At 50.3% G+C, this 23,797-nt stretch overlaps 8 protein-coding genes and 1 non-coding gene across 9 annotated transcripts; 5 read left to right on the plus strand and 4 right to left on the minus strand.

The window, feature by feature from the left end:
* The first annotated feature begins 2 nt into the window (after positions 1-2).
* Positions 3-101, plus strand: QC763_0092050. Its single transcript has one exon. It is a non-coding gene; the product is annotated as a tRNA-Arg (tRNA).
* Positions 102-5,471: 5,370 nt separating this feature from the next.
* On the plus strand, positions 5,472-7,279 carry QC763_603093 (uncharacterized protein). Its single transcript, XM_062914150.1, has 5 exons — positions 5,472-5,706; positions 5,766-5,843; positions 5,911-6,177; positions 6,263-6,486; positions 6,564-7,279. Exons 1-5 carry the CDS (start codon positions 5,640-5,642, stop codon positions 6,939-6,941), a joined length of 1,014 nt encoding a protein of 337 aa, XP_062762768.1. The 5' UTR covers positions 5,472-5,639; the 3' UTR covers positions 6,942-7,279.
* An 801-nt stretch (positions 7,280-8,080) lies between these two features.
* Positions 8,081-11,129, minus strand: DBP10 (ATP-dependent RNA helicase dbp10). The gene is made up of 2 exons (XM_062914149.1): positions 10,684-11,129; positions 8,081-10,619 (listed from the first exon to the last, which is right to left on the minus strand). Exons 1-2 carry the CDS (start codon positions 10,961-10,963, stop codon positions 8,125-8,127), a joined length of 2,775 nt encoding a protein of 924 aa, XP_062762769.1. The 5' UTR covers positions 10,964-11,129; the 3' UTR covers positions 8,081-8,124.
* Positions 11,130-11,228: 99 nt separating this feature from the next.
* Positions 11,229-12,784, plus strand: spf31 (DnaJ subfamily C member 8). Its single transcript, XM_062914148.1, has 2 exons — positions 11,229-11,492; positions 11,594-12,784. The coding sequence occupies exons 1-2, from the start codon at positions 11,382-11,384 to the stop codon at positions 12,164-12,166; spliced, it is 684 nt and encodes a 227-aa protein (XP_062762770.1). The 5' UTR covers positions 11,229-11,381; the 3' UTR covers positions 12,167-12,784.
* Positions 12,578-15,167, minus strand: QC763_603070 (uncharacterized protein; the record flags this gene model as incomplete). The annotated part of the gene is made up of 2 exons (XM_062914147.1): positions 12,578-14,532; positions 14,583-15,167. 2 exons carry the CDS (start codon positions 15,165-15,167, stop codon positions 12,838-12,840), a joined length of 2,280 nt encoding a protein of 759 aa, XP_062762771.1. The 3' UTR covers positions 12,578-12,837.
* Positions 15,168-15,268: 101 nt separating this feature from the next.
* Positions 15,269-17,969, plus strand: QC763_603060 (uncharacterized protein; the record flags this gene model as incomplete). The annotated part of the gene is made up of 4 exons (XM_062914146.1): positions 15,269-16,410; positions 16,470-16,538; positions 16,591-17,151; positions 17,203-17,969. The coding sequence occupies exons 1-4, from the start codon at positions 15,738-15,740 to the stop codon at positions 17,967-17,969; spliced, it is 2,070 nt and encodes a 689-aa protein (XP_062762772.1). The 5' UTR covers positions 15,269-15,737.
* Positions 17,970-18,025: 56 nt separating this feature from the next.
* Positions 18,026-19,080, minus strand: QC763_603050 (uncharacterized protein). The gene is made up of 4 exons (XM_062914145.1): positions 18,821-19,080; positions 18,465-18,748; positions 18,345-18,406; positions 18,026-18,289 (listed from the first exon to the last, which is right to left on the minus strand). The coding sequence occupies exons 1-4, from the start codon at positions 18,985-18,987 to the stop codon at positions 18,203-18,205; spliced, it is 600 nt and encodes a 199-aa protein (XP_062762773.1). The 5' UTR covers positions 18,988-19,080; the 3' UTR covers positions 18,026-18,202.
* Positions 19,081-19,210: 130 nt separating this feature from the next.
* On the plus strand, positions 19,211-20,576 carry ssb2 (Replication factor A protein 2). Its single transcript, XM_062914144.1, has 3 exons — positions 19,211-19,358; positions 19,416-19,522; positions 19,585-20,576. Exons 1-3 carry the CDS (start codon positions 19,355-19,357, stop codon positions 20,326-20,328), a joined length of 855 nt encoding a protein of 284 aa, XP_062762774.1. The 5' UTR covers positions 19,211-19,354; the 3' UTR covers positions 20,329-20,576.
* QC763_603030 (uncharacterized protein) lies at positions 20,396-23,676 on the minus strand. Its single transcript, XM_062914143.1, has 6 exons — positions 23,643-23,676; positions 22,962-23,510; positions 22,044-22,767; positions 21,897-21,974; positions 21,297-21,842; positions 20,396-21,240 (listed from the first exon to the last, which is right to left on the minus strand). The coding sequence occupies exons 5-6, from the start codon at positions 21,818-21,820 to the stop codon at positions 20,784-20,786; spliced, it is 981 nt and encodes a 326-aa protein (XP_062762775.1). The 5' UTR covers positions 21,821-21,842; positions 21,897-21,974; positions 22,044-22,767; positions 22,962-23,510; positions 23,643-23,676; the 3' UTR covers positions 20,396-20,783.
* Positions 23,677-23,797: the final 121 nt, after the last annotated feature.

A 23,797-nucleotide genomic window follows, 5' to 3' on the forward strand; every position in this document is an offset into this window, starting at 1 on the left:
CAGGCCGTGTAGCGCAATGGTAGCGCGTTACTTTCCGGTTTCAACTTCACTGTTAAATCTCCAGCTGGTAAAGGTTCTGGGTTCGAGTCCCAGCATGGTCGGTTTCTTTTGCTTATGGTGGATTAACCACCCCCCTTTTAGCTCTGCCTGCTAATGGACACATACCTACAATGACCAATCAGACTCAGACAATATGATGAGAAACAATATCTTGAGGAGTTACTGTCTTTTTAGTCTTGTAAAAGATGCAGGGTTTCACTATTCACTCTTTTCGATATCTTTGCTTTTGTAAGGTAATATCATCAGTTCAATTGCATGCTTCAAATCAACTGTCTGGGTCTGAACTCAACAAGTTTTGCTTTCTCTTTATCATCATCATCTGCATCTTTATACCCAGTGTGCAACTCGAAATGCCCTACAAAATTGGCCTCCAAATGAACAGCTAGTAAAACAACAAAATGTTTCATTTGCTGAGAGCATGAATTCTTTTAACGTGACTGAAGTGTTTTGATAAGAGTTCGGGTGCTTTTGATATTAAGAAACATGTCAATATTATTTACGGTAGGTACTGAGGCTTTTATGAGGTGTGGCAAGTTAGTGTGAATCAGAAGCAGCTTACTTTCCAGGTTGACTATGGTCTATATGAGATTGCTCTGGTTTTCACAAAAGTGTGTGATATGCAAGATAGCTATGAGAAAGAGCGGGGATCAAACCACATCGTCGGGACCTGATGGAGCCTTGCTTGGGTATTCTGTTTCTGAGAATTCTAACGCTATTTGTCTACAGACGTTGACGGCAGGTAGAATGGAGCCATGGGCAGTGGGGATATTGGGATTTTTGACAGCGTACCCTATCCTAGCTTGAAACAAACAATTATCTTTTCCTCCTCAATTTGTGACCCAACGTTGACCACCTTGTGAAAAGAATTCACCGTGAAGACTTGGCAACGTATGGATCCATGGAATGTATAACGAGCGATATCTCCGAAGACATCCATATATTATTGATTCGTGCACTCGTGGTAGCATCTACCGTCAACCCATTCTTCTTGGCACCCTCCCCCAATCATCCAAAAGCTGCGTCTTATAAAAAGTCTGAAAACTGTTTTTGAAAGCCTTTCAATTAGGGCAATAAGATAGGTCAAACTACTCTCTGTGTTAATCATGTTGTGGTGAGGGTAAGTAGGTACCTAGGTGAGGGCGAGTATTGTCATGGCTCTATTGATTGACGGTACATGGTACAGTTTGGCACGGATGTAGCGGCTTACCTTCCGGAAGTAACACAATGAAGGAACCGTACACGCACCAAACCAGATATATGTTGCCGTGAGGATGGTTGCCGAAGCCTCAGCAAGGTGGGATGATCATTCGATTTGACTGAGATAAGGACGCGTACCACCGACTCGGAAAAAGCATGTGCAACCCAGGTCTAAACGTGCATTCGTGTTGCTTAATATAGGGCAAACTAACGGGGTTGGAATGCTGGAATGTTTCACGTGTGGTGGGCAGGCACGTGGATTTTGCATGGCGTTGTGTGATCGTCATACGATGATTTCAACTTCATATCTCAAACTAAAGGGGCAATATACCGCTGTTCTCTCCCCCGACGGACGGAACCAAACGGATACATACATTTCAGCAACTGAGCATCACGGATACCCACCGAGAGCACCCTCTGCTATGGCCTTATATATCCGAGTGAATGCTTGAAGCCCCTCGCTGTCAATCCTTGTATGTATCTTGTCCTTTCCTTGTCGTTCATCCTCCCTGTCCCATGTCCAAGACGGATAGGTCTCCGCATTGCCGGGTGGAGTCCTTCGGTTACATTCTGTGATGGGACCAGGGCACCTGAAGCTTAAAACGACGTCACTCCTCAATAACCTCGTCGCTGCACAAGCGTCTATATTCAAGCTGGATATCATGCTTTTGTGTGACCTTCTGTTGAGGCTGGTAGGTCAAATAACATGAAGGCAAACAGTGGCGCCGGAAGTTAAACCGACTAACCGCTAATCGAAGGCACATATAATCGAGACCGCATCTTTACACTTCAGAATTATGGTAGCTCAATGGATACCTGCTTGAGGCGGAATATACTATTGCACCTGCGTTGTTTCTACCACACAGTCCTTAGCTAATGACATGCCCAGGTCCTCCCCAGACAATATGACTTCTTCGTGTCGGCTGCATGGGTGTTGACATCAAGCACTCAGTCCGCAGGACATATATCGGATTTATGCATTCGTCAGTTTCATATCATCGAGGGAATGTGGGATACTGTGTGTATAATTCTCAATAATTTGCATATTTCGCCCACGCCGACGTGTCAGCTCACTATTCAGTATTATTGCTATCGGCGGGTATGTCTCAGGTATTCTGTTTTCACATCCCAGGGGAAGGGTTTACATAGCGGGGGTTCCAGTCCTATGCTCGACTTGGTAATCATTTGATTTTCTTGCCGTTGTCCATCAGCCCTTTCGCGGCCTCTTAACCCCCCCCCCTTTTTTTTTTACTGCTCTGTTTTTCCTACTCGGTGGCTGCAAGTGGGAACCGAGGTCTCGGTGTGAAACTGTTGTGTGGTAGTGCAAGTGCTGCATGGTAGTTGGTGAATGTCGGGTACGAATCGGCTGGTTGCTCGGCATTCCAAATTACCAGAATCAGAGGAGTAGCGATTCGGTTGAATCCTAGCCCTCTAAAACCTTTCGTGGCTTCCAACGGCACCATTGTCATGTCGGGCAAGTCATCGGATATCGTGGAAGAATGACTGGGCTTATTTTAGGTACCGGGAAGAAGGGCCACCTAAGAGCGCAGAGCCTCCCACCCAATCGAGACAAGTCACTGCCTGACGATTGCGCGCAGAACCGAAGAACCGGCTCCTGAAGGCCTTGCCAAGCAATGAATCACATCAAATACACACCCACCTCACCCCTGAATCCCACACCCAGAAGCAGCCGATCCAAGAACCTACCTATCACTGCTCAAAGCTACCCACCCACACGCCGGCAGGTATGCACCGATCAACGGGACTTCTCCCATACCGAAGCACCACCCCGTCGTCTTTTTGGGCCGGTGTCGTCTATATCATGGGCTTTGTTGCAACCTCGATAGTATGGAGATGCTCGGTCAACCAATCTATAACTGGCTTGATGGAATTTCTGGGCAATGAAGACGTTCGTTGAAGAAGGGATTCGATAGACTGCCCAGGCCCGCGCATCTGGCAGATGGCACTATGCAGTGGCTCAGATGGGCCCCGCTGTGGTGGTCTACCTAAAGGTTCCCTCCAGCTCCACGTTTTTGGCTTGAGCCACACCGAATGTTCGTGTGTGGTCGAGCAGAGGTGCCGCGCCATATAACGGGCGAGATCCGCGGTGGGCGCTCACTGGTCAAAAATTCGATATGTTTCTTGACCGGCCTGCCTTTCCCCTCCTCCGGAGGATCAATCTAATAAAATATATTTCTCCTACCCATTGCTGTTTGCCGTAGACTTTTGTCACATAACCTGCTACCGGCCCCCCATGGAGCCATCACAACATTCTTCACCGCTCAATCGACACCGGTCCGGCGGACTGTCGACGGACGAGGAGGATGGGACTCGGGTTAATGTTTCACCCAGAACACTTTCGCTGTTTTCCCCATCCCTCCACAACAGCACCCTGTGCCGATTTTTGGCGACGTCATCAGAATCTGGGGAAATCAAGGTCACATCTACCTGGAGCTACCCTCCGCAGATAGCTTTGAACGTGCATCTCGAAGTACCTTTGCTAATAAAAGCTGAGTGAATTTTCATTTTCAAAATGCTCCAGCTGGGTTAAGATCGCTGCCGGGCAGCAACAGGTCTAGTGCCCCTCTCTTGAAGAGCACCCATGTCCATTACCAGTGCAAGAGAAACCAGACCGGCTCTGGGTCACTTGGTCTGGGGAGCGGCCCCACCTCAGAGGCCGTTGTGTTGCCGAACGCTCCTATCTGCCGCCGGGTGTTGGGCTGTCACTCGTCTTGTCAGCAGTGGGACCGAAGTCATTCCATGTTTTCGACCGATGTGCAACTTCGATGAAGTCTTAATACCAACAAAGGTGGGTCCTTGGCTTAGCCCATCTGCTTCCGCAGCAGCACCGCTCTTCTCTTGTTTCCTTAACAATATTTAGGTAGTTGCGTGACAGGGGTCAATTTTCATCGACCATCTCTGTCATACTGTCCACAGTTCTGGCATTCCCTTCTCGTCCTTGCGTTGCAGATTTGGAGTTCGTCAGTGCCTTCAACATCCACCCTCTCGCGCACTCTGCAACTTGGTTTCGGTACGGAATTCGCTACCCTCGAACTTCGTAACCCCCTTCCCGCCGCCGTAGATTCAGCACTGCCATATTTGGCGGCATCCAGAATGGCTCAGCCGGTACATGTCGTCGTCATTACTCCAGCCCCCGCGACACCTAAAAACCCAGAAGGTGGCCATCGGATCGTATTGTGAGGCGTTGACCTTGGTATGTGAGCCCGGTTGTTGAAGTCTTTCCTAGTTTCATGTCAGCGCTAACACCACCGACAGCAGGATGCTCACATGGACCGCCAACGGTCTATCCCTGGCCGCAATGAAGCATTACCCCAACAGGGTGAACCGCCCAGCTGTTATCATTTACAGGCATTCTAGGTCGCCAGGCTATTTCCGTTCCGGGTGTCTGGTTGTTGGACTTGTCGCCGTTATTCCTCATCGCCCATCCTCGTCGTCCATTCTCATCACCAATCCTCATCTCCAATCCTCATTGGCATACTTGATCATCACTCCTTGTGACAATCTTTGTCACGAAACTTTATCTTGATTCATCCGTGGTGTTGATAATCGGAATAGCTTGCCGTGCTGTGGCACGAAGATTAGCATTGTGCTCTCAGGTTTAAAGGATAGATTGGGTGAGCAATCGATGGGTGAATGGATGGGAACAGATGAACGCGAGATAATAGGTAAGAGGAAACATGACACTGGTGTAAAAGTCAAGGGAGAGGCTTGGGAACAATATATGGGACTTTGATTACTTGGCGAAACGACAATAATCCTTTCCTGCATGCAACCCCTCTCGCCTGTCTAGATGCGATTCGCTGAAGTGCTCAGCCTTGCCGCTCACCACCCTCCTCCTTCACAGCCTAATGAATCTACTCCAACTCTGCCAAATACATGCCATATTGTGCCAAGGGAAAAGGGAGTACTGCCAAATGTGTTCTCCTCCGGTATTTAGAACAAGTGGTTTAGAACAGGTGGTAAGAGCGTTGAATTTATTCATGGAGTCAAAGTTTGCTGTGAACGATCTTGTTCATGACATTTCGGTCTCTTCCACAACCTTGTCCCCTTAAATGTTCATCTGTGGCTATAACATAAGCCGTGCATGATGCACGTTCTATACATCATTGCGCCCGTCGAATATGGGATGAAGCGATTCTGCTATGCTGCGTTGGGCATAATGTGCAAAGCTAGGCACTCTTCAGGCCACATTTGGGCAGACGAGGCTCTGTATGAGAAACCTGAGGGATGGAGCATATGAGCCCAGAAGAATCCTATTTTCAGTCTTGTTTCATCTTTTGATCTCCCCACTTCTTCTCTTCTTCTGACATCCAGCCTGATCTTACTTCAGCTTTGCGGAATCCGAGTACATCGAAGTTGTAATGGGGCTGACAGAGCTTGATAACCTCAATCTCTCAGAGAGAGGAGAAGTACCAGCAGCTGGGACGCGTGAGTTCACCAGTATCTTGCCAAGTCCTTCCACCACACCTACTAATGCTTGATTTCAGGAGCTGGCAGTCTTGCCAGTACCTGCCCAACTCTGCAAGGCGCAGGAGTTTCCTGCCCAGAAGGGGAAGAGAACAAGGGTGTGTAAACCTACTGCCTCCTATATTTCTTTCGATTGACTGGGCTAATTTCTTAACATGTCTGTAGATAAAGCATTGGGACGTGTTAAGTGTGCTCTTTATAAAGAGTTATGTCAAGAGTGGTGCTTTTCCCAAGCCCTCCAGGCACAGTTCTCTCTGGCTCTGGATTACTGGGCCGCAAAGGTTCTCGGGACCTTTCGAGACCTCAAATCCCTAGAGCGAGAAAACCATGCCCAAGGCTGTCATGACTACAAGGAACATCGGCCTGACAACGAGTATGGAAAGAAAAAAGAGGAACTGGCCATCAGACTTACCAATGAGCTCAAGGAATTCTGTAAGGCTTTCAATCTCTCCTGAAACCCTTCCCTTACCGAAGTTGAGTGTCAAACGCTAATCGGAGATCTCCGTCATAACCTCAGTAACATTGTTCAATTCAGCCAATGTCATCATGCATCAACATACCCCGAATGGCAGCATGGTGTCTGAATACAGGCTGTGGTCTTCCAATGTGGTAGGCTCAGATTCATCGGACCGCGAACTCTTTGCCGAGAACTACAGGGCCTTAGGCCCACGGCCAAGCATGATTGATGAGTTTGTGCATTCAGTTGTCAAGACTTCCGTGATGTTACGGATTCGGTTCAGGGTAAATACTCGGTCTGCTGCTATGTTTGCATACTTGATCTCTTAACTGGGCACTGACATGATATTTCTTCCCTCCAGTCCTACGCCACCCGTCTCCGGTCCACGAAAGACTGTTCTCCAGGCCCGGTCTCCATTATTCTTAGCTATACTACTCTTCACGTTCTCTCCCACCTCCTCGTTGTTGTCATGGCCGGGGTGTTCTTCGTCTTGCCGCTCACCATGATGTACTTGGTAACGATGAAGAAGGCGGAGATTGTCCTCGTTACAATCACCTTCAGCCTTTTGTTCTGTGTCGGGTCATTTTACTTTGGTGGTGGCAGGGGCGGACTCAAAACTGACACCAAGTTCCTGTTGTTGTTTGCGTACACAAGTGTGATGGCAACCTTGCTTTCCAACTTTGCGCCCCATCAGGGGCAGCAGCATAGTCAGCAGTGTTCATGCCCCGAATCGAGCTGAAGAGACGGACACCCCTTCACACAAAAGTCGAGGTCATGACCTCTATACCTTTTCTATCTTCTGGGCAGGATCCTTTCTTATATTTCTTTTTTAAATTTCCTTTGACTATCGGTCTTTAAATCGTTTCCAGGACATAACATGTCACACTGTTTTTACGTTTACAAACTTTCTATCTTCACTTCTCACGACACCACCTTATTATTTTCTTACATCTACCTGTCTAGTCGGTATTATTTTCCGGGCTACGCGCTATAAAGTAATGCGTATTCGAGCTGTATAATAAACACACAGCAGTTATAACAGACGGGATTATATGGAAGTTTTCTACTCCAATCAAAGCATGCAAAGAGTAAAGTCTTCAACCTGAACACTTGATGGCCGCTCACCAAGGCTTATACAGAGTTATACCTTGGCCGTGGAATTTTTATTTTATCAGTTTTTAACTATTTATATCTTGCTATCGATCCAGGCCCAAAGCCTCTCAATTACAGCTCTTGGAGTATTTAATCCCAGCCTTTGAACTCTTCAACCCCGGCCTTAAAGTTATTGGTCCCAGCCTTCAAAGTTTTTAGTGTCAGCAATTTTAAAGTACGTAACTCTGATACACAGCACTGAAAGAGACCAAAGACTACAAGAGCCCATCGAGATACATTGATCCTCTTACAGAGGACATCCCCACCATCCTTTCACACCTACTAATCTTCTTTTAAGGCTTAAAAGATAAGAAACACTCCTCATGGCTATTTCGAAAGGCTTCTCAGCTATCTTTTAATACCAAGTAGCTATCTTTTAATACCCAGTAGCTATCTTTCAATACCTAGCAACTATCTTTTAACACCTGGTGACTTATCCTTTGGTACCAAGTGACTATCTTTTAGACCATACAGACGATTTTTTGATGCCTATCACGTATCTTTCAATACATATATACTACCGTTTGAGGCATATGAATTATCTTTTGACACCTATAAACTATCTCTGAAGCCGTAGTCACCATCTTCTGAGGCCTTGATTTCAAGTATCACGCCACATAAAAGCCTTCTCCCTGCCTGAGAAAGACACACATGCTCATAACTCAACCGTCCACACCAGACAAAAACACACAGTTTTCAATGCAAGCTAACATAACATATTATTCTTCCTGCCAGAAACACTATCACCCCCCCTATCTACACCGTAATCTTTACCTCCTAGGACGCTTGCTGGGCCTAGCATTCTTTTCCCTCTTCTTTTCAGCGATGACACGTGCCTTCCTGATGTCCGTAGCGTTCTTCAACTCCCGCTTCGAGCCTTCCCCATCCTTGAACTTGCCAATCCTCTTTTCCTTGGCTTCGGCCACCCGCTTCTTCCTCACATGATAATCATCACGGAATTTGTCAGCTTCCTTGGGGGCCTTTTCTTGCCTGTGCTTATACCTGGTGCCACCTTCCTGGTGGCCAGGACCGTTGGCAAGCCTGGCCAGGCCAGGCTTTTCCAATTCGCCAACACCAGGCAGGCGACCAATACGGTTGGACTTCTTCCACTTGTCGAATCTGCCGGATTGGAAGGACGCCGCGATCTTGACACCGGACTCACCACGGATCATCTTGACGCCCTTGGAGCCGTCGTCATCGTTGGCACGGGCGACGTATTTGCTGTGGCGCTTATCCCAGCGGAGTTTGGAGCGGGTAGGCAAGCCGAAGGCCTTGGCGCCGTCGTCGTTGGTGAGGTCCATGGCAGCGTCGCGGGCGGCGGTGACGAAATGAGACGAGTTGACACCACCGGAGTGGACGCCATAGGCCTTTTCTTCTGCCGCCGAAGTCGTGCGTGGCGTGTAGGACATAAAAATCTCGGGGTCTTGGAATGACGCTATAGGGTCACCACCCTTTTGCTTCTTGCTTGACTTGGACGAAGTAACCGTGACTTCCATTTCAGAGTCCGAGTCGTCCTCTTCTTGCTCCGACTCCGACACATCCTCCTGCTTTGGGGGTTCATCGTCAGAATCCGAGTCAAATTCGCTGTCAGCCTTGGGTCCCTCGCCATCTGACATGTCAACATCAGAATCGTTTTCTCCCTTCGTGATCCTCCGTGGCGCGACCTTGGTTCTGAAGCTGCGCATCACCTCCGCCGCTCTGTTTCTGTGGGACTTTCCTTGGGGCCCAATTTCGAAGACTGTCTCCTGAGGCTTGAACAAGCTGATCTTGGAGAGGAGATTGTCACGAGCTTCCTCGGCATTGATCGCCTCCACGCCAAACAAGGGATGAAGTTGTGTCCAACCCTTTGAGTTGATGATCTCGCGAGCTCTCTTGGCACTGGAGCTGGAAGCCGAGTTTCTGGTCCTCATATAGAGCTTCTCAGCCTTGAGCGTAACACCCCTGAGCGCACTGATGTCGCCCTCTTCGTTCAGAACCTTGTTGACCCACTCAGTCTGGTTCTCGAGCTCCAATCTCTTCAACGCACCGAGCACAACATCCTGAGCAAATGAGGGGTCTTGTCCATCTTTACCCATAACCAGCCTCCGTCCGAGGAAGAGCTGAAGATCGATGAGATAGGGCAGATCAGACTCCCGTACAAGAGCATAAGCCCAACCGCGCTGGCCAGCACGAGCCGTACGACCGACACGATGGACGAAAACCTTGGGCTGTGGAGGAAAGTCGTAGTTGATGACATTGGCGAGAACTGGAATATCGATACCACGAGCCGCAACGTCTGTGACTACCAGAATATTCGTTCTTCCTCGTCTAAAGTCATCAACTTGGATCTTCCTAGCGGTTTGATCCAAAGAACCGTAAATGTAGGAAACAGCGAAGCCGGCATGACGAAGGAGATGTGCAATGTACTCGACGTGATGCTTGGTAGCCGTGAAGATGATTGTAGAGTGTGCTGTCGGCTTCTCCTTGAAACTGAGTCTGTCGCTGACACGCTTGCGCTTCCCCCGAGAGTTATTTGGATCAGCCTCGTCTTTTGGTGCTCCTTCTGGCGTTCCCATTGGCATCTTGATAATATCGTGAAGAATATGCAACAGAGCGCCCTCCTTCTCACCACCCTTGACAGAAAAGAAGGCACTCTCCATATCGGGAGACACCTTGGTCTCAGCGTCCAATCTCACCAAGCTCGGCTCCTGTAAACCAGCTCTGGCAAACTCAACCAAGGAGGATGGCAGAGTAGCCGAAAATAGCAGAGTCTGTCTTGATGATGGCAGCGCGTGAAGAATCTCGGTTAGCTGCTCGGCAAAACCCATTTCGAACAGGCGATCGGCTTCGTCGAAGACCACGTATTTGATCGAGGAGAGGTTGAGGTTCATTTCAACCTTCAAATGCAGGAAACGACCAGGGGTAGCAATGACGATATCGGGGTTCGTGGCCATCTGGGCGAACTGCTCCTCCAGGCTGTCACCACCAACGAGGAGAATCGTCTTCAGATCTGTGCCGCGACCGAGTTCCTTCACAACCTTCAATGTCTGTAGCGCCAGTTCACGAGACGGGGAGAGAATCAAGGCTCTGGCGCCGACCTTGGGGCTGTGTCCCTTCAAACGCTCGATCATGGGGATGACGAAGGCGGCTGTCTTTCCTGAACCTGTGCGCGCCATACCCACAACATCTCTTCTTTCCAGGACCAGAGGGATTGTCTTCCTCTGAATTGGAGTCGGGACAGAAAAGCCCTTCTTTGTGATGGCTCGTAATAAATTCGCATTGAGGCCTTTGAGAACCACATGTTAGCCCCCGATCACCGTGGAACGTTTGATTTGCCAAGGAATACGTACCCATGGCCTGGAAACCACCACCCTTCTTTACCGACTTGCCCTGCACATTCGAGCTTTTCCTGTTGGACTTGCGCTGAGCGGTAGCAATGAAGTCTTCATCGTCCTCGGCATTCGAATCGCCATCGCCTGCTGTTAAGAGATCTCCGAAATCAAGATCGAAATCCGCCTCAGCACCATTCTTGACAACCTCAAAATCGCCATCACTCTCGTCGGCAAACAGGGACCCCGCAATATCGACCTCGTGCTCCGACGGAGTCGGGGACGCAGCGCGTCTCTTCATCGTAGGCGAATGGTATTATGCTGCACTAATTGAACGTAGGGTGGTCGGAGTTGAAAAAGGGAACTGGTAATTTGATATTCGGCGCTGACAGCAGTGAAAATAGAGCTCAAAGTGGTGGATGGTGTTGCTAGAGAGCTGTTGTAAATTTTCGGCATCACTGAGCCTGCTGTTACTGCGGCTGCTCAGCGAAATTTTAGTGGGGCCGATTCCTTATCGGTCCTTATCGGTTATCAATCGCTCGTCAACATTGGCGCATTGCGACCTGCATCAAACGAACCCTGTATGAGCGAGGTGTCGCACCTGCTGCTTCCTCCTTCCACACTTTTCTCCCATCCTCGTGCAGCTGAATTCGAACTTCCACCTTTCCCTCAACAACCACCCGCGTGAAACAAATTAATCCCTCCCACAACCACCCAAGATGTCAACCCCAAAACCAACAGAAAGCGCGGCGACACCAGCCGATCCCGCCCCAGTTGACACCCGCGATGCGCTTGAAGTCCTCGAGTCGGAAGCCAAGGAGTGGGACAAGGTATGCGATCGCAAACATCACCCGCCCTCATCACCATCCCATCCCTCCCTTCTCCAATCCCCATTCTCCCAACAATGGTACTAACACCCCTTCTCCCCCAGGACGCCGAAATCGACCGCATCCTCAAAGCCTTCCGCCTGAACGCCTACGCCGTCCTCGGCCTAAAACCCGGCGCCCCCGAATCCGACATCAAAAACCTCTATCGCAAGAAATCCCTCCTCATCCATCCAGACAAGACCAAAAACCCCCTTGCCCCCGACGCCTTCGACCGTTTGAAAAAAGCGCAGACCGAGCTCATGGACGAGAAGCACCGCGCCCGACTCGACGAGGCCATCGCCGACGCTCGCATGCTCTTGATGCGGGAGATGAAGCTCACTGTTGACTCCGAAGAGCTCAAAACCCCAGAGTTTGAGAAGAAGTGGGATGAAAAGACGGTATTTGTGCTGGTGGAGAATGAGCAAAGGAGGAGGCGGCAGATGAAGGCGCAGTTGCAGGAGGAGGGTAGGGAGCAGAGGAAGCAGGAGGAGGAGTTGGAGCAGAGGAAGAAGAAGAGGCAGCATGAGGAGGATTGGGAGAAGACGAGGGATCAGAGGATTGATAGCTGGAGGCAGTTTCAGAAGGGGAAGAATGGGGAGCCGGAGAAGAAGAAGAAGAAGTTGAAGCCGATTGGGTGAGCTGATGGGGGGGTTAGCAGCACAGATGAGATACGCAAGACTTCAGATGAGATGGAATAGAACGAACTGACGGGATGGGATAAGCATAACAGGGCATCATCTCGAACGAAGCAGCAGGGGTTTGAGCTTATGGAAGGGCATTCATGTCGTGAGTTACATTTCTGGGTGAAGGAGAGGTAGAGAGGACGTTGTTTGACCCCTGACCATATCATCAGTTGCCAGCATACTCTACACGTTAGCGTGGAAGTCATCTTGCCCCAGCCTCCTTGGGTGGTGGTTTATTCTCTCCTGAAAATGGTCTGTACACACACATCAAGCTCCATGCTGTGAACCGTTTCTCTTTATTGACGTTTCTTTCAGGTCTCAAGGTAAGATTCCCAAGATCCGTGATACCAACTGCCTTTTTTGTATGGGTCTTGGTTGGATGTTCTGTCCACAAGCCATCCCTTTCAAGGTGAGATCCGCGTGGTTCGTAATCAAGACGACAAAACGCATCTTGGAAAATGCGACTTCACCTATTAGAAAATGAGCCATCGTAGTTGAAATACAAGCAGCCTTCGTTCATGGGGATAGCGATCCCTCAAGAGTACAATATGGACAACATTACGCAGGCTTGACCATGAACCCTTTATAAAAATCCATTTCAGATCATGTATCCCACCCCAAATCTCCTACCTCATAGCCATAGCCTTCTCATTCAACACCCTCTCCTCATTCTTCTGCTTCCCCTCCTTGGGCGCATGAGTCTTCTTATACTTCAAAAACCTCACCAAATTCAACACCGCCTCATCCGCCTTATCCCTCAACTCCCCCTGTGCCCTCTTATCAATTCCCTTCGCCAACGCTCTCAACTTGGGCAAAAAGTCCTCCAGATGCTTACGGAAGCCCTCCTTCCAGAACACTTCCTTATCATATTCCATGGCCTCATCACCATAAATGTCAAAAATCTGGTTGACAGCCTCTACAACATCAGCCGGTGGGATGGTCTTGTCCTGCTCACAGCTCTGGAGGAGAGTGATCAAAAAGACGCCAATCTCGCGGTTGAGATCAATAGGAGCTGTGTCCCTGGCTAAAGAGCCAAGGATACCAACGCACTTGACGCCCAGACCCTGGAGGGGGTCAACCTCCTTTCCTTCTTCTGGTTTTGGCTGGTTCTTCGCGGCCTGGTAGAGCGCAATGAACTTGCGATGTTGGCCTGGAGTCAACGGTACATTTGCACCCAAGCTGCGGGCAATAGCCCAGGCAAGACTGGCTATTTGGGTGGCGAGGTCGAGATCAGCATTGTCAGCCTCGACGATGGGAGTGATGGCCTTGACCCAAATCTTTTTGGCGGCTGGATACCACGCATCATAGATGTTAGAGTTTTCGCTCTCAGAGAAGTCGATGCATGAGACGGTCCAGGCAATATTGTTGAGGGCCGTCAGGGCGTTTGACTGGATGGCGAGGTTCTCTTCGCCATCGATCTGAATATTGGATAGACGAACCAATTGCGGGATAGCTTGTTGAATGAAGGCGCCGAGCGTGGGAAGGTCGTCCAGATCTCCAGAGTCAAATGGGTCGTCGGCTCCTGTTACCTTTTCCATATCGGCTTCCAGATCGGCAATATCGTCATCGTCATCCTCCTCGTCTTCATCCATGTCGTCATCCTCCTCATCGTCCTCCTTGTCTTCGTCATCACCGTCCCCGGCATTAGAAGCTCCGTCCACATCCATCGCGTCGTCACCCTCAGGCTTGTCCTCAAGTCCGTTCCATTCCTCCTCCTTTGGTTGAGAACGGTTGCCCTTCTCAAGAGTCTCCTGCAAATCGGCACCGATAGAAGCCAAAATCTCCAAAGCTAATTGGACAACAGCTCCCTGGTTGGCGTTCCCATTAGCCACGGCGCTCGCCGAAGGTACATGTTCCAATGCACGAGTGAGGGTTCCAATAAGAACTGCATCGCAAGCGCCGTCCTTCCCGGGGCTGTGGTCGAGCCATTGTAATGACGAGAAAACATTGTGAAGAACACCGCACGCCATCACCGATCGAGGACCGGAGCCAGAGGCAAGTTTGAGAAGGACGTCGTAGCATCTAGTTTCCTGGTCGTTCGTCATGGTTTGGCCCAGCTCGAGGTTGTCTTCTGAAAGTGTCGTCAGGCAGGAGAGGGTCTCCTCGTAGATCTCTTGCGGCGTGGACTCTGAGGCAGCCAGACGGAAGAGGAATCTGACGATGGTTTGGTTAGCCACGATAGCGGTGGTGATCTCCTCGCGGGCCATGCCGAGAAGATTGAGGAGAGCAAGAAGGGAGCTTGAGATCTCCCATACAATACGCTGCTGAGCCTTGGTGAGCTTGGAGAAGACAGGCTCAGTTGATGTGAGTGTGTCAAGAATCTATGACCTGGTTAGCTCTGGCAAGTTCATAAGAGTTGTAGGTCACATACAGCCTTGGCAGCATGCTCGATGGCAGTCAGAATGTCGAGTCTGTATAGGTGTACACAGAAATCGGCCTCCTCTTCCTCAGCGAGAACCTTGAGAATCTCCCAGCCAGCAGCTCGGCTGTCGATGCTGTTGTCTGTGAGTGTCTCGGTGAGAACAATGTGAACAACCTGCTCCCTGAGAAGCAGCTTTCTGGTTTTGGCATCTTGAACGATGTTGGCGATGGCGCCGGCAGCCTGTGTTCTTGATTTGGCTTCGGGGTTCTTGAGATCCTTGAGAATGGGGAGAATTTTGCTCTCACGGAGCTTTGCAAGCTCTGGATCAGATGGTGGTTTTGAAGTCCTTGCGATGGGGTCTGCGCGGCTGGCACGCACTCTGTTCTTTCTTGCTTTGCCCATTTTTGTATCTGGAAAATGTCTGATGGTTATGACGCGGCGTTTATGAGAGAAATATCTGGAAATACGGTCCCACGAAGATTTCCCAGGTTTGCTCAAGGCAGAAAGTAAATAAAATCTAGATGGTTGTCGCAACAACAATTGTGGAAAAAAAGCTGAGAAAAGCCCTTCAACCCCACACTCGTCCCCCGCCATCCTGAACCCTGGTCCAGGAGATGCGGAGATCCAGGGTCGGGCACGAAGTACCTTGTGTGACACCAGACATGTTGAATTTCTCAAATGACAAAGGTTCCATGCTTAGACTTGATGTTCAGAATATTCATACTGGCTCATGTTAAGGTGTTAAGCTAGCCAATGTCTCACATTGTTACACTTCATTCCCTTCCCACTCAGGTAGATGAGAACACAGGTCGCAAACAAAAGTACTTCGGCTGCTAAACAGCTCCAAGGGTTCGTTGATGCGGAACATGGCAGCCCTGTAAGTGGAGCCGAGCTGTCTTGGCTTTAGCGAGCCACGTTTAACCCAGACGCGCCAATCTAACCACCATCGACCTCCATCCACTATCATTGCCGAGTTCGGGGTCCTAGCATCAAGCTCCCGAGACATCAAGGAAGTCAACCAGACTGGCGACTAATATTGATTGAATGAGATGCGGTTCCGCGCACACCAGCCAATCTCTCATCGTCTGAGACACTGAGCTATTACTTTATATCGTGGTTGATGAATGGGAATGCACTCAGCTGGCATCAATCGCTGAGTGCAAGATGGGACTTTTCACCAACAACGACGACGCAATGGTTAAGAAGGACGATGATCTCAAGCGGGGGAAGACGCTTCCCACTCGCGCACCATGGGTACCAGCTTCAGCACCCAGAACGCCCCCGCGCAAGACGATCAAGCGGCTCGTGATTGCTTTGGCTGTGGGATTCTTCGTCTATTTGTTCATCAAGAATCTACCGCCAATGGATGATCAAGTACGCAGAGACTACAGGCATCCGAGATATTCAGATCGCAAGCCGGGAAAACAGCCAGGCCCGATGCCAAAGATGAAGCCCCCACCACCTGAGCGCATACCGGAGAAGCCCGTGGTGAAGGACATCCCGAGTGAACAGCCTGCTGCTGTCGTGGTACCCCCTGTCGTAACTGACACTGCTACCAACGCCAGAACATATGATGGCCCTATTTACTTCAGGAAGCTGGCTGCGACATTACAAGCCATTGAGAGCAGTACCAGCGGCTACAGCGCGGTGAATAAGAATGTGCTGTTTGCCGCTGCTAGCTTGAAGAGCGCCTCAGTCTTGCTCCCAATGGCATGCAAGATGGGGACTGAGCTTCGAAGCTATGTGCACTTTGCGTTGATGGGTGGTAGTGAGATTGATTTGGATGAACTTCAAGCTGTTAACGGCATCGACGAGTCCTGCCAGATCATCTTTCACGGTAAGAGGACAGATCATGTGCCGATGCCTATATCAATGCTAATCCGTGAACCACCATAGATGCGAGGCCTGATTATGCCTCAACCTCGACATTGAGCCGCCTCGAAACATGTGCTACACGTGGATTATGTGAGCTTCCTTTCCATGACAGTTTGATAACACACCTCTCACACGCTGATAGACCACATTTACAAGTATATGCATCCTCAAGTTCTGTTTCTTGATGCTTCTGGTGTGGAAGAGCACTATTTTCTCGATGGCATCCGCAAACAAGCAGACGTCTCTGGAGTGCCCATTATTGAGCTGCCCAAGAATGCTCACTCACAGTTATCTTGGATGACGAAACTCGATAGCTCGTCGGTGGCGGCTTGGAATAGGATCAGCGTCGATATACTGATCCATGCGCCACCTGTAGGCTCTGGTAGCCTGATTCGATTGCTTCAATCATTATCAGCAGCTGATTTCTCAGCGGGCCCAACGCCTCACCTCACCATCGAACTTCCTCATGACATTGATCGGGCTACGACAGAATTCTTGAGGGACTTTAGTTGGCCACCAAGCCGCACACACAGCCTTGCCAATGTGCGGCAACTTACACTCAGACATCGCATACCTCGGGCTAGGTTGACCGAAGAAGAAAGTTCGGTCCGTCTTCTCGAGTCCTTCTGGCCGGTCAGTCCGCGATACTCTCACGTGCTGGTACTATCACCCCAAGTCCAGCTATCGCCTGGATTCTTTCACTGTAAGCCTTTTCACAACCAGCTCAACTGGCCCGGTAACTAACATCCACCAGACTTGAAATTCACTCTGCTGGAATATCTCTACTCATCCAATTCCCTCCTCCAAAGCTGGGATTCCCGCCTGCTCGGTATCAGCCTCGACCTGCCCCCCACAACGCTAGCAGACAACTCAAAGTCATTCAGCCCACCTGCTCCCAAACCCATGAAACAGGCCAAAGACTCCAAAAAGCCATCACTATCCTCTCAAACGTCTAGCTCAGCTCCTTTCCTGTGGCAGTCCCCCAACAGCAACGCCATGCTCTACCTCGGCACTAAGTGGACAGAACTCCACTCTCTTGTATCGAACACTATCGAACATCAACACTCTACCTCGTCCCTCTCAACATTTTTCACCACCAAGGCCGTTAGCAAGAGGTATCCCTCCTGGCTGGAACACGCCCTCAGGCTTTCAAGAGCAAAGGGGTATTTCGCGCTGTATCCTAGTGAGGCTACTGCTAAATACTTGGCTACGACGCATAATGAGTTGTTTAAGGGGCCGGAGGAGTACGAGAAGGAGCTGGAGGTAGATGATGGGAGAGGAGAGGAAGTCAGGCTCACGTCTGGGCCGCTGTTGGAGACGGTGCGGTTGTTGGGGTTTGATGAGATGCCAATTGTGAGTTGGGAGGGCAAGGAAACGGGTTTGGAGGGGTTGGATGAGGGGGCGGAGGGGTATGTTGAGGAGTTTAGGAAGGCGGTTGGGGAGAGGTGTGAGGGGTGGGAGGGGGCGGAGGTGGGGGAGAGGTTGGGGGTGGGGGGTTTGTTTTGTTTGAGGGGGGAGTGAGGACGTGATGTAGGTTATGGGGGGAGTTTGAAGGTTTCATATGGAAGAGGGACATTAATGTGGTCTGGGTACTTGTATCTCATAGTTCAGGTATCTCTCCGTTATTGTCTGAGCATCTGAGCTTGGTTAATCACATTCTACCTTGCATTTTTGAGATGTACGGATCATGATGTTCATTAATGCATAGAGTGGCAACCGTCCTCGTAAATTGCTTTCTCATCTTCCAGCATTACTCACTCGTCAGCCCCCTCATTCAACTTATTTATCACCAACAACGACACGCACGCGCCGACGATACACAGCGCTATGCAAGCCATCACCTATTATCCCATCAGTACATATTCCTCTTTTTTGTTCCCCTGTCCCAGTACTTACAGTCTGCGTCTTCCACCCCGTCTGCACAATCGCCGCCCTCCTGCTGTACTTATTCACCGTTTCTACCACCTCATCAGCAATAATTCCCCTCCCCTCCCCTTCCCATTCTACATTACTCACTGATATAATTCGCCAAGCCCACCCCAAGACAGCTAACACTCAACGCCCAGAAAACCGCCCCCAAGGGATACGCCATCCTCAACTCGGTCTCTGTCGCTGTTTTCCGCAAATGAAAGGACAGGACTATCGCGACGGAGACAATGGCCATGTAGATCGATAACCGGAGGTAAGAGAGAAAGGTGCGCTCGTTGGCGCAGTGGTCACGGCAGTCGGAGGATTCGTTGTTGAAAATTAGGGGGCCAAATAAGGGGGGATGGAAGAAGGCTCTGGCGAGGGGGTCGCGGCTTGTTGTGAGATGAAATTATTAGTGCTGAGGATTTGAGAAGACAAGAAATAAAATATAAGCTGTGACTTACTTTGTAATCTGGTGAACATCCACCGGCCTTGTCAGTGAAGCCAATGGCTGACAACACAAACTCGACCGGGTGAGGTCTTCCTCGTCTATTTGATCGCTCATGGCTGGATTTTGGTCTGGAGGGATGAAAAGTGTATTTGGGATGGTTGGATGAGTAGAGGGCATCATAAAATTTCTATTTCATAAGTTTGATATGAGATGTGATGAGTTTGTATAAGTGTGCTGCCCTCACAAACATGACGCCATCGTGGGCTTGAATGAGAACCTTGCTGGTGTTTGTTGCAATGAGTGGGGTGAGCGGGGGTCATGCTTGACACTTATCGGAGCGCTTATCGGTGGCAGCGGGGCACGCGTTGGGCTTTTAATTAGTGCGGCTTCTGCCTGCGCGACCTGACGCGAAGGAGCTGGGAGGGAAACGCGTCTTTCGGTTTATTCACCTTTCCAAGCATTTTGAAGTTTGTTGCTGACTTGACTACGACACCACCCGCGCTATTGACAGACTTCTTGCAACAACATATAACGACTTCAGGACACCATGAGTATGCTATACCGATCAGGAACACAATATTGACAGGCTAAGGCTAATGTAATGGCAGCATCATACGGCGGGTATCAAAGAACGGGCTATGGCGCCCAAGGCGGCGATGAGGGCGGCGGCTTCATGAGCGGTTCCCAGCAAGGCAGTCAGGGTCAATCAAAGAGGGTATGTTCCCACATAGGGTCTCGCACTACCTGAGCCCTCAGGCTAACATCGATCCCCCACAGAGCACAATCGACGAGTACCTCCGCCCAGTAACTATCAAGCAAATCCACGACGCCAAAGCCGGCTACAACGAGTCCGAGATCACCATCGACGGCTTCCCCGTCAGCACAGTCACCCTTGTCGGCCAAGTGCGCTCCGTCCAACCCCAAACCACAAACATCACATACAAGATCGACGACGGCACCGGCGGTACCATCGACGTCAAGAAATGGGTCGACCTCGAAAAGTCCGAATCAGGCGCCGAGACCCCCTTTAGCCTTGACACCTGGGTCCGTGTTCTCGGTAGACTCTCGAGCTTCAACGGCAAGATCCACGTTGGCGCACACCATGTCAGAGTGATCGACGATTATAACGAGGTCAGCTATCATTTGTTGGAGTCTACCTATGTGCATGTCTGCATCTCGAGGGGTTTACCTGGTGGTCCTTGGCCACAAAAAGAGGGTGCGGCTGCTGGTGGTCATGGTGTAGGGGACTCTGACAGCATGTTCATCGACAGCGGGAATGGGTATTCAGGTGATGCTGCGGCGGCTAATGCTAGGGTGGCGTCTTGCTCGAGACAGGCCAAGTCGTTGTATCAGTTCATGCAGAGCGATCCAAGATCGATAGAAGGGATCAATGTCGCTGATGTCATGGCTGGGTCTGGGATGGGCAAGAGGGATGTGCTTGCAGCGGCGGATGAATTGTTGGGCAACGGTATTGTCTATACCACTGTTGATGATGAGACCTGGGCCATTCTCGAGACATAAAATTGTTTGGTGTAGGGGGCATGTACAGATTGAATGACGGGATATGCATGGCGAGGGATACCACGGCGCCAGTTATTTGACTGATTGCTTTGATTTGTCTCCTGTAGAGTACGTACAATTCCCATGGCATTCTGATTTAGGGCTACTGAGGGATCATTGCAGTTGTTCGGTGGATTATAGCTACTATCTAGGTAGATCTGACCTAACAGTCGTAAAGAGCGCAAAACATCATCTCAAACAAGAATCCAAGACCAATTAGCCAAATAAACAAAAAGTCAATCTGCGAGCCATATGTTGAGTATGGCGATACATGTAAGCAAACGACCCCCTTTCAAACTTGGTCAAAAATCACCATAGGTTGAGTTGATCAACCAGCATCAAACATCCAAAAACAAACAGAACAAAAACAGAAAATTCAGACGCACCAGAAACCATCCCTTCCTCTCTTTTCCAAATCAACCAACAACCTTGCCAACCCTCCTCCCCTTCCCCGTCGCGCCCGGCTCCCGCACCATGATAGTCAACCTAACCGGCCACCTCCCCCTCTTCAAATAAATCTCCTTCTTGATCTCAAACCCAAACTTCTTGTAATACTCATTATTCACCGCCGAGCTCGACTCAAGGTACATCTGCCTCCCCTCTCTATCCGCCCTCATCATCCCATCCCTCAGCAACCGTCCCCCCAAGCCCCTCCCCTGAGATCTCGGTTTAGTGCCCAAGTAAACCAAATACCAAGCATCATTCTCCTTCTCCGGGCCCAAGACCTCCCGCTTGGTGTCGTGAAGCAGAGGGAGGATCTCATCAAAGAGACGGCGACGGCCTTCAGCGCAGAGTTGGAAGTGCAGACGCCAGAGCCCAGAGCGGAAGTGGGTTAGGTAGCTGTCGAGGGAGGGGGGTGGGTTGGGTGGTACCCTTTTTCTTTTATCAACACTTTGTTTTCATCATGCGGTGAGGCGAGGGGCACTTACCAAAGAGCAACACTATCAAAATCCTCCCCCACCGTCGTCACAAGCCCCCCGCCAATGCAGTGAGAGGCGACGGTGTAAGTCAGGATATCGACGTGAAGGTTCCATTTGTCTTCCGCCGCACCCTTGCCCTGTCGTCCCTTCGCCTCGCCGCCGAAACCAGCCCATGTGAATGTCACCCCTCCAGATGTGGTGGCGGAATCATCGTTGGAAAGAGGGGATTCAACAGCGGGGTTGCTCTCGATATCCACCAGATACCTCGCGTAGTCATCCGCCTGAAACGCGTGCGCGAGACTGAGGGCCGCCTCGCGGCATTCGTGGGTTTGGACGGTGCGCACTTGGGTGTTCCAGGCTGCGGGGAGGAGGGAGCGTTTGGTGAGTGTTGCGAGGACTTTCACGCCACTACTGCTGCCATTCCCACCACTGTTTGTTGTTGTTGATGAGGTGGAGAGTGGAATGGTCGTGGCGGAGGGGTTGGAGGTCGTGGTTGTTGTTGTTGTGGTGGTGGTGGTGGTTGACGTCGCCATGCTGGGCTAACGTCTCGTTCAACTACATCACGGTGAGCATGAGATAAGACGGACGACTTGGGAGAGAGAGAAGTACTTTATGTATCTGATATATTTTGTATACTATCACCCGTATGGACTCTCGAAAGCTGACTTCTCGAGACGGGCATAAACCCTATTGAGGACGACCTCATTAGCATCTCGGTCTTCCAGAACAACCGCAATGTGTGATTTGATGACTTACTGGACGGGTGGCGGAGGCAATTAAGTGCGGTTCGCAAATCAGCAGACATCAATGTGGTCTTTAGAGCTGTCCTGGCTCCGTTGGCTTGTAAAAACAGAGGAGGTAAAAGTGTAATCGAAGAAAAGGTCTTGACCAAGACCCGGCTGTATAGGTTATCTTCGAAGAGCGGCTATTGTTGTTCTCGAATGTCTCGTTACACGTAAGAATAAAAAGACGACAAGAGATAGGTTGGGGGGGAAAGTGTTTGTATATGTGTAAGTACCAGTCGGCCGGAGAGAGGATGGATGATTGTTGTTTGGGGTTTCTTGGCGTGGGCTGTGTAAGATGGGTTGATGGTGATAGATTGGGTAGTGGGAGTGGCAAAATGACTGGATGGGACGAGTCCTGGTAGGGAATGTCCTAGTAGTCTGAGTGGTGGTAGTAGCAGCGGTAGCAGGTTATGGTCGTTGTGCAAGAAGAAGCAAACAAGACAACAACAGCAGCAACACAGCAACAACTACAAGATCGAACAAACAAACAACAGGCAAGACAATGGCAACAGCGCGTAGTGTGTGTGCGTGCCCTTGATGCTAAATTGCCCCCCTGAATGGGGGACTTTTAAGTAGACTTGGATAATACGGGGGTGTGTTGTACTGGATCAACTCTGGGGTAGTGGTAGTTCTGACGAAGAATCCAAGAAGGCGACGAAGTGGCAGGTAGGCACCTTGAATATGTAGACAGCAAACTAGGACGGACCTCTTAACAATTTCTAAGACAAATGACACGAAGAGGGACCAGCTTGCTCCGACGTAATGAGACAAGGATGACGAGAGTCGGAGACGATAAGATAGGTGGGATGAGAAGTTCCCAATGTTTGGAAATCAGGCAAGCAGCCGGAGGAATGCAGCGGGCTCTTTTGGGAAAGACGGGGGCACTTACACCACGCCCACGAGGACATGCATGTAGGGGAACGGTGGGCTCCCCATGTGTGAGCACTCACACCGCAGAGAGCCGGAGAAGGTCTCCCCAGTCCACCCAGTCACCAGACAACACAAGTCCGTATCTCTCTGTTAGGGAATAGGAAATTGTCGGGAATGGTTCCGTTGAAGGTCCCGGACAACGGGGCGGGCGTATCCATTGGCTGCCAACGACTGCCCACAGACCGGGGGAAACCAGGGAGGTCCCAAGGACGGAACCATGAAGCAACGGCAGCGCCGGCATCCCCAACGTCGGTCAAAGGTGGGGGTTGGGATCTCGCCTTCGTCCAAACTCGCTATCCAATGAAGCCTGCACGAGATGCAACCTGTACAGCATCCTGTTGACGAACAGGGTCCTTGTCCCCAGGCTCAAGAGTCCAATTCCTAGCGGTTCAGCTGCACATGCCAAGTTAGACGGACTAGGGGACTGGGGGGACTGTGCTGATCCGAGCATCGGGTCCCACCGGTGTTTGAGTGGAAAGTTGGCCATCAAATGGTCCTGTAAGTCGCCCTGTTCCAATCAAACGTCGTCAATTCGTGGCCTGTATGTACATGGATATGCAAGATGATCAGGTGACGCAGCCATGGGTGTCCTGACCGCACGCCCTGCCTGCAGCCGCTGGTTCCCCAGAGATAGTGATGCCTGTCATGATAAGAGCTTGTCCAGTCGAAGACAGAGATAAACGGATGGCATACTCAGCAGCAAGCACGAACAGCTTTGTTGTTGTTGTTGTTGTTGTTGTTGTTGTTGTTGTTGTTGTTGTTGTTGTTGTTGTCACATCGCATGGTTGCATTCCC

Source organism: Podospora pseudopauciseta, chromosome 6 (genome assembly GCF_035222475.1).
Source record: "Podospora pseudopauciseta strain CBS 411.78 chromosome 6, whole genome shotgun sequence".
NCBI classification, from domain to species: Eukaryota; Fungi; Ascomycota; class Sordariomycetes; order Sordariales; family Podosporaceae; genus Podospora; species Podospora pseudopauciseta.

Coding starts and splice junctions, on each gene's coding strand:
- DBP10 (XM_062914149.1), bottom strand. CDS start 10,963: ATGAAGAGACGCGCTGCGTCCCCGACTCCGTCGGAGCACGAGGTCGAT. Junction 10,620..10,683: donor TGGTGGTTTCCAGGCCATGG/GTACGTATTCCT, acceptor TGGTTCTCAAAG/GCCTCAATGCGAATTTATTA.
- QC763_603030 (XM_062914143.1), bottom strand. CDS start 21,820: ATGGCGACGTCAACCACCACCACCACCACAACAACAACAACCACGACC. Junction 21,241..21,296: donor TTTGATAGTGTTGCTCTTTG/GTAAGTGCCCCT, acceptor TAAAAGAAAAAG/GGTACCACCCAACCCACCCC.
- ssb2 (XM_062914144.1), top strand. Junction 19,523..19,584: donor GTCAGGGTCAATCAAAGAGG/GTATGTTCCCAC, acceptor GATCCCCCACAG/AGCACAATCGACGAGTACCT.
- QC763_603050 (XM_062914145.1), bottom strand. CDS start 18,987: ATGATGCCCTCTACTCATCCAACCATCCCAAATACACTTTTCATCCCT. Junction 18,749..18,820: donor GATGTTCACCAGATTACAAA/GTAAGTCACAGC, acceptor TCTCACAACAAG/CCGCGACCCCCTCGCCAGAG. Junction 18,290..18,344: donor CGGGGTGGAAGACGCAGACT/GTAAGTACTGGG, acceptor ATGGGATAATAG/GTGATGGCTTGCATAGCGCT.
- QC763_603093 (XM_062914150.1), top strand. CDS start 5,640: ATGGGGCTGACAGAGCTTGATAACCTCAATCTCTCAGAGAGAGGAGAA. Junction 5,707..5,765: donor AGTACCAGCAGCTGGGACGC/GTGAGTTCACCA, acceptor GCTTGATTTCAG/GAGCTGGCAGTCTTGCCAGT. Junction 6,487..6,563: donor TGTTACGGATTCGGTTCAGG/GTAAATACTCGG, acceptor TCTTCCCTCCAG/TCCTACGCCACCCGTCTCCG.
- spf31 (XM_062914148.1), top strand. CDS start 11,382: ATGTCAACCCCAAAACCAACAGAAAGCGCGGCGACACCAGCCGATCCC. Junction 11,493..11,593: donor AAGCCAAGGAGTGGGACAAG/GTATGCGATCGC, acceptor CTTCTCCCCCAG/GACGCCGAAATCGACCGCAT.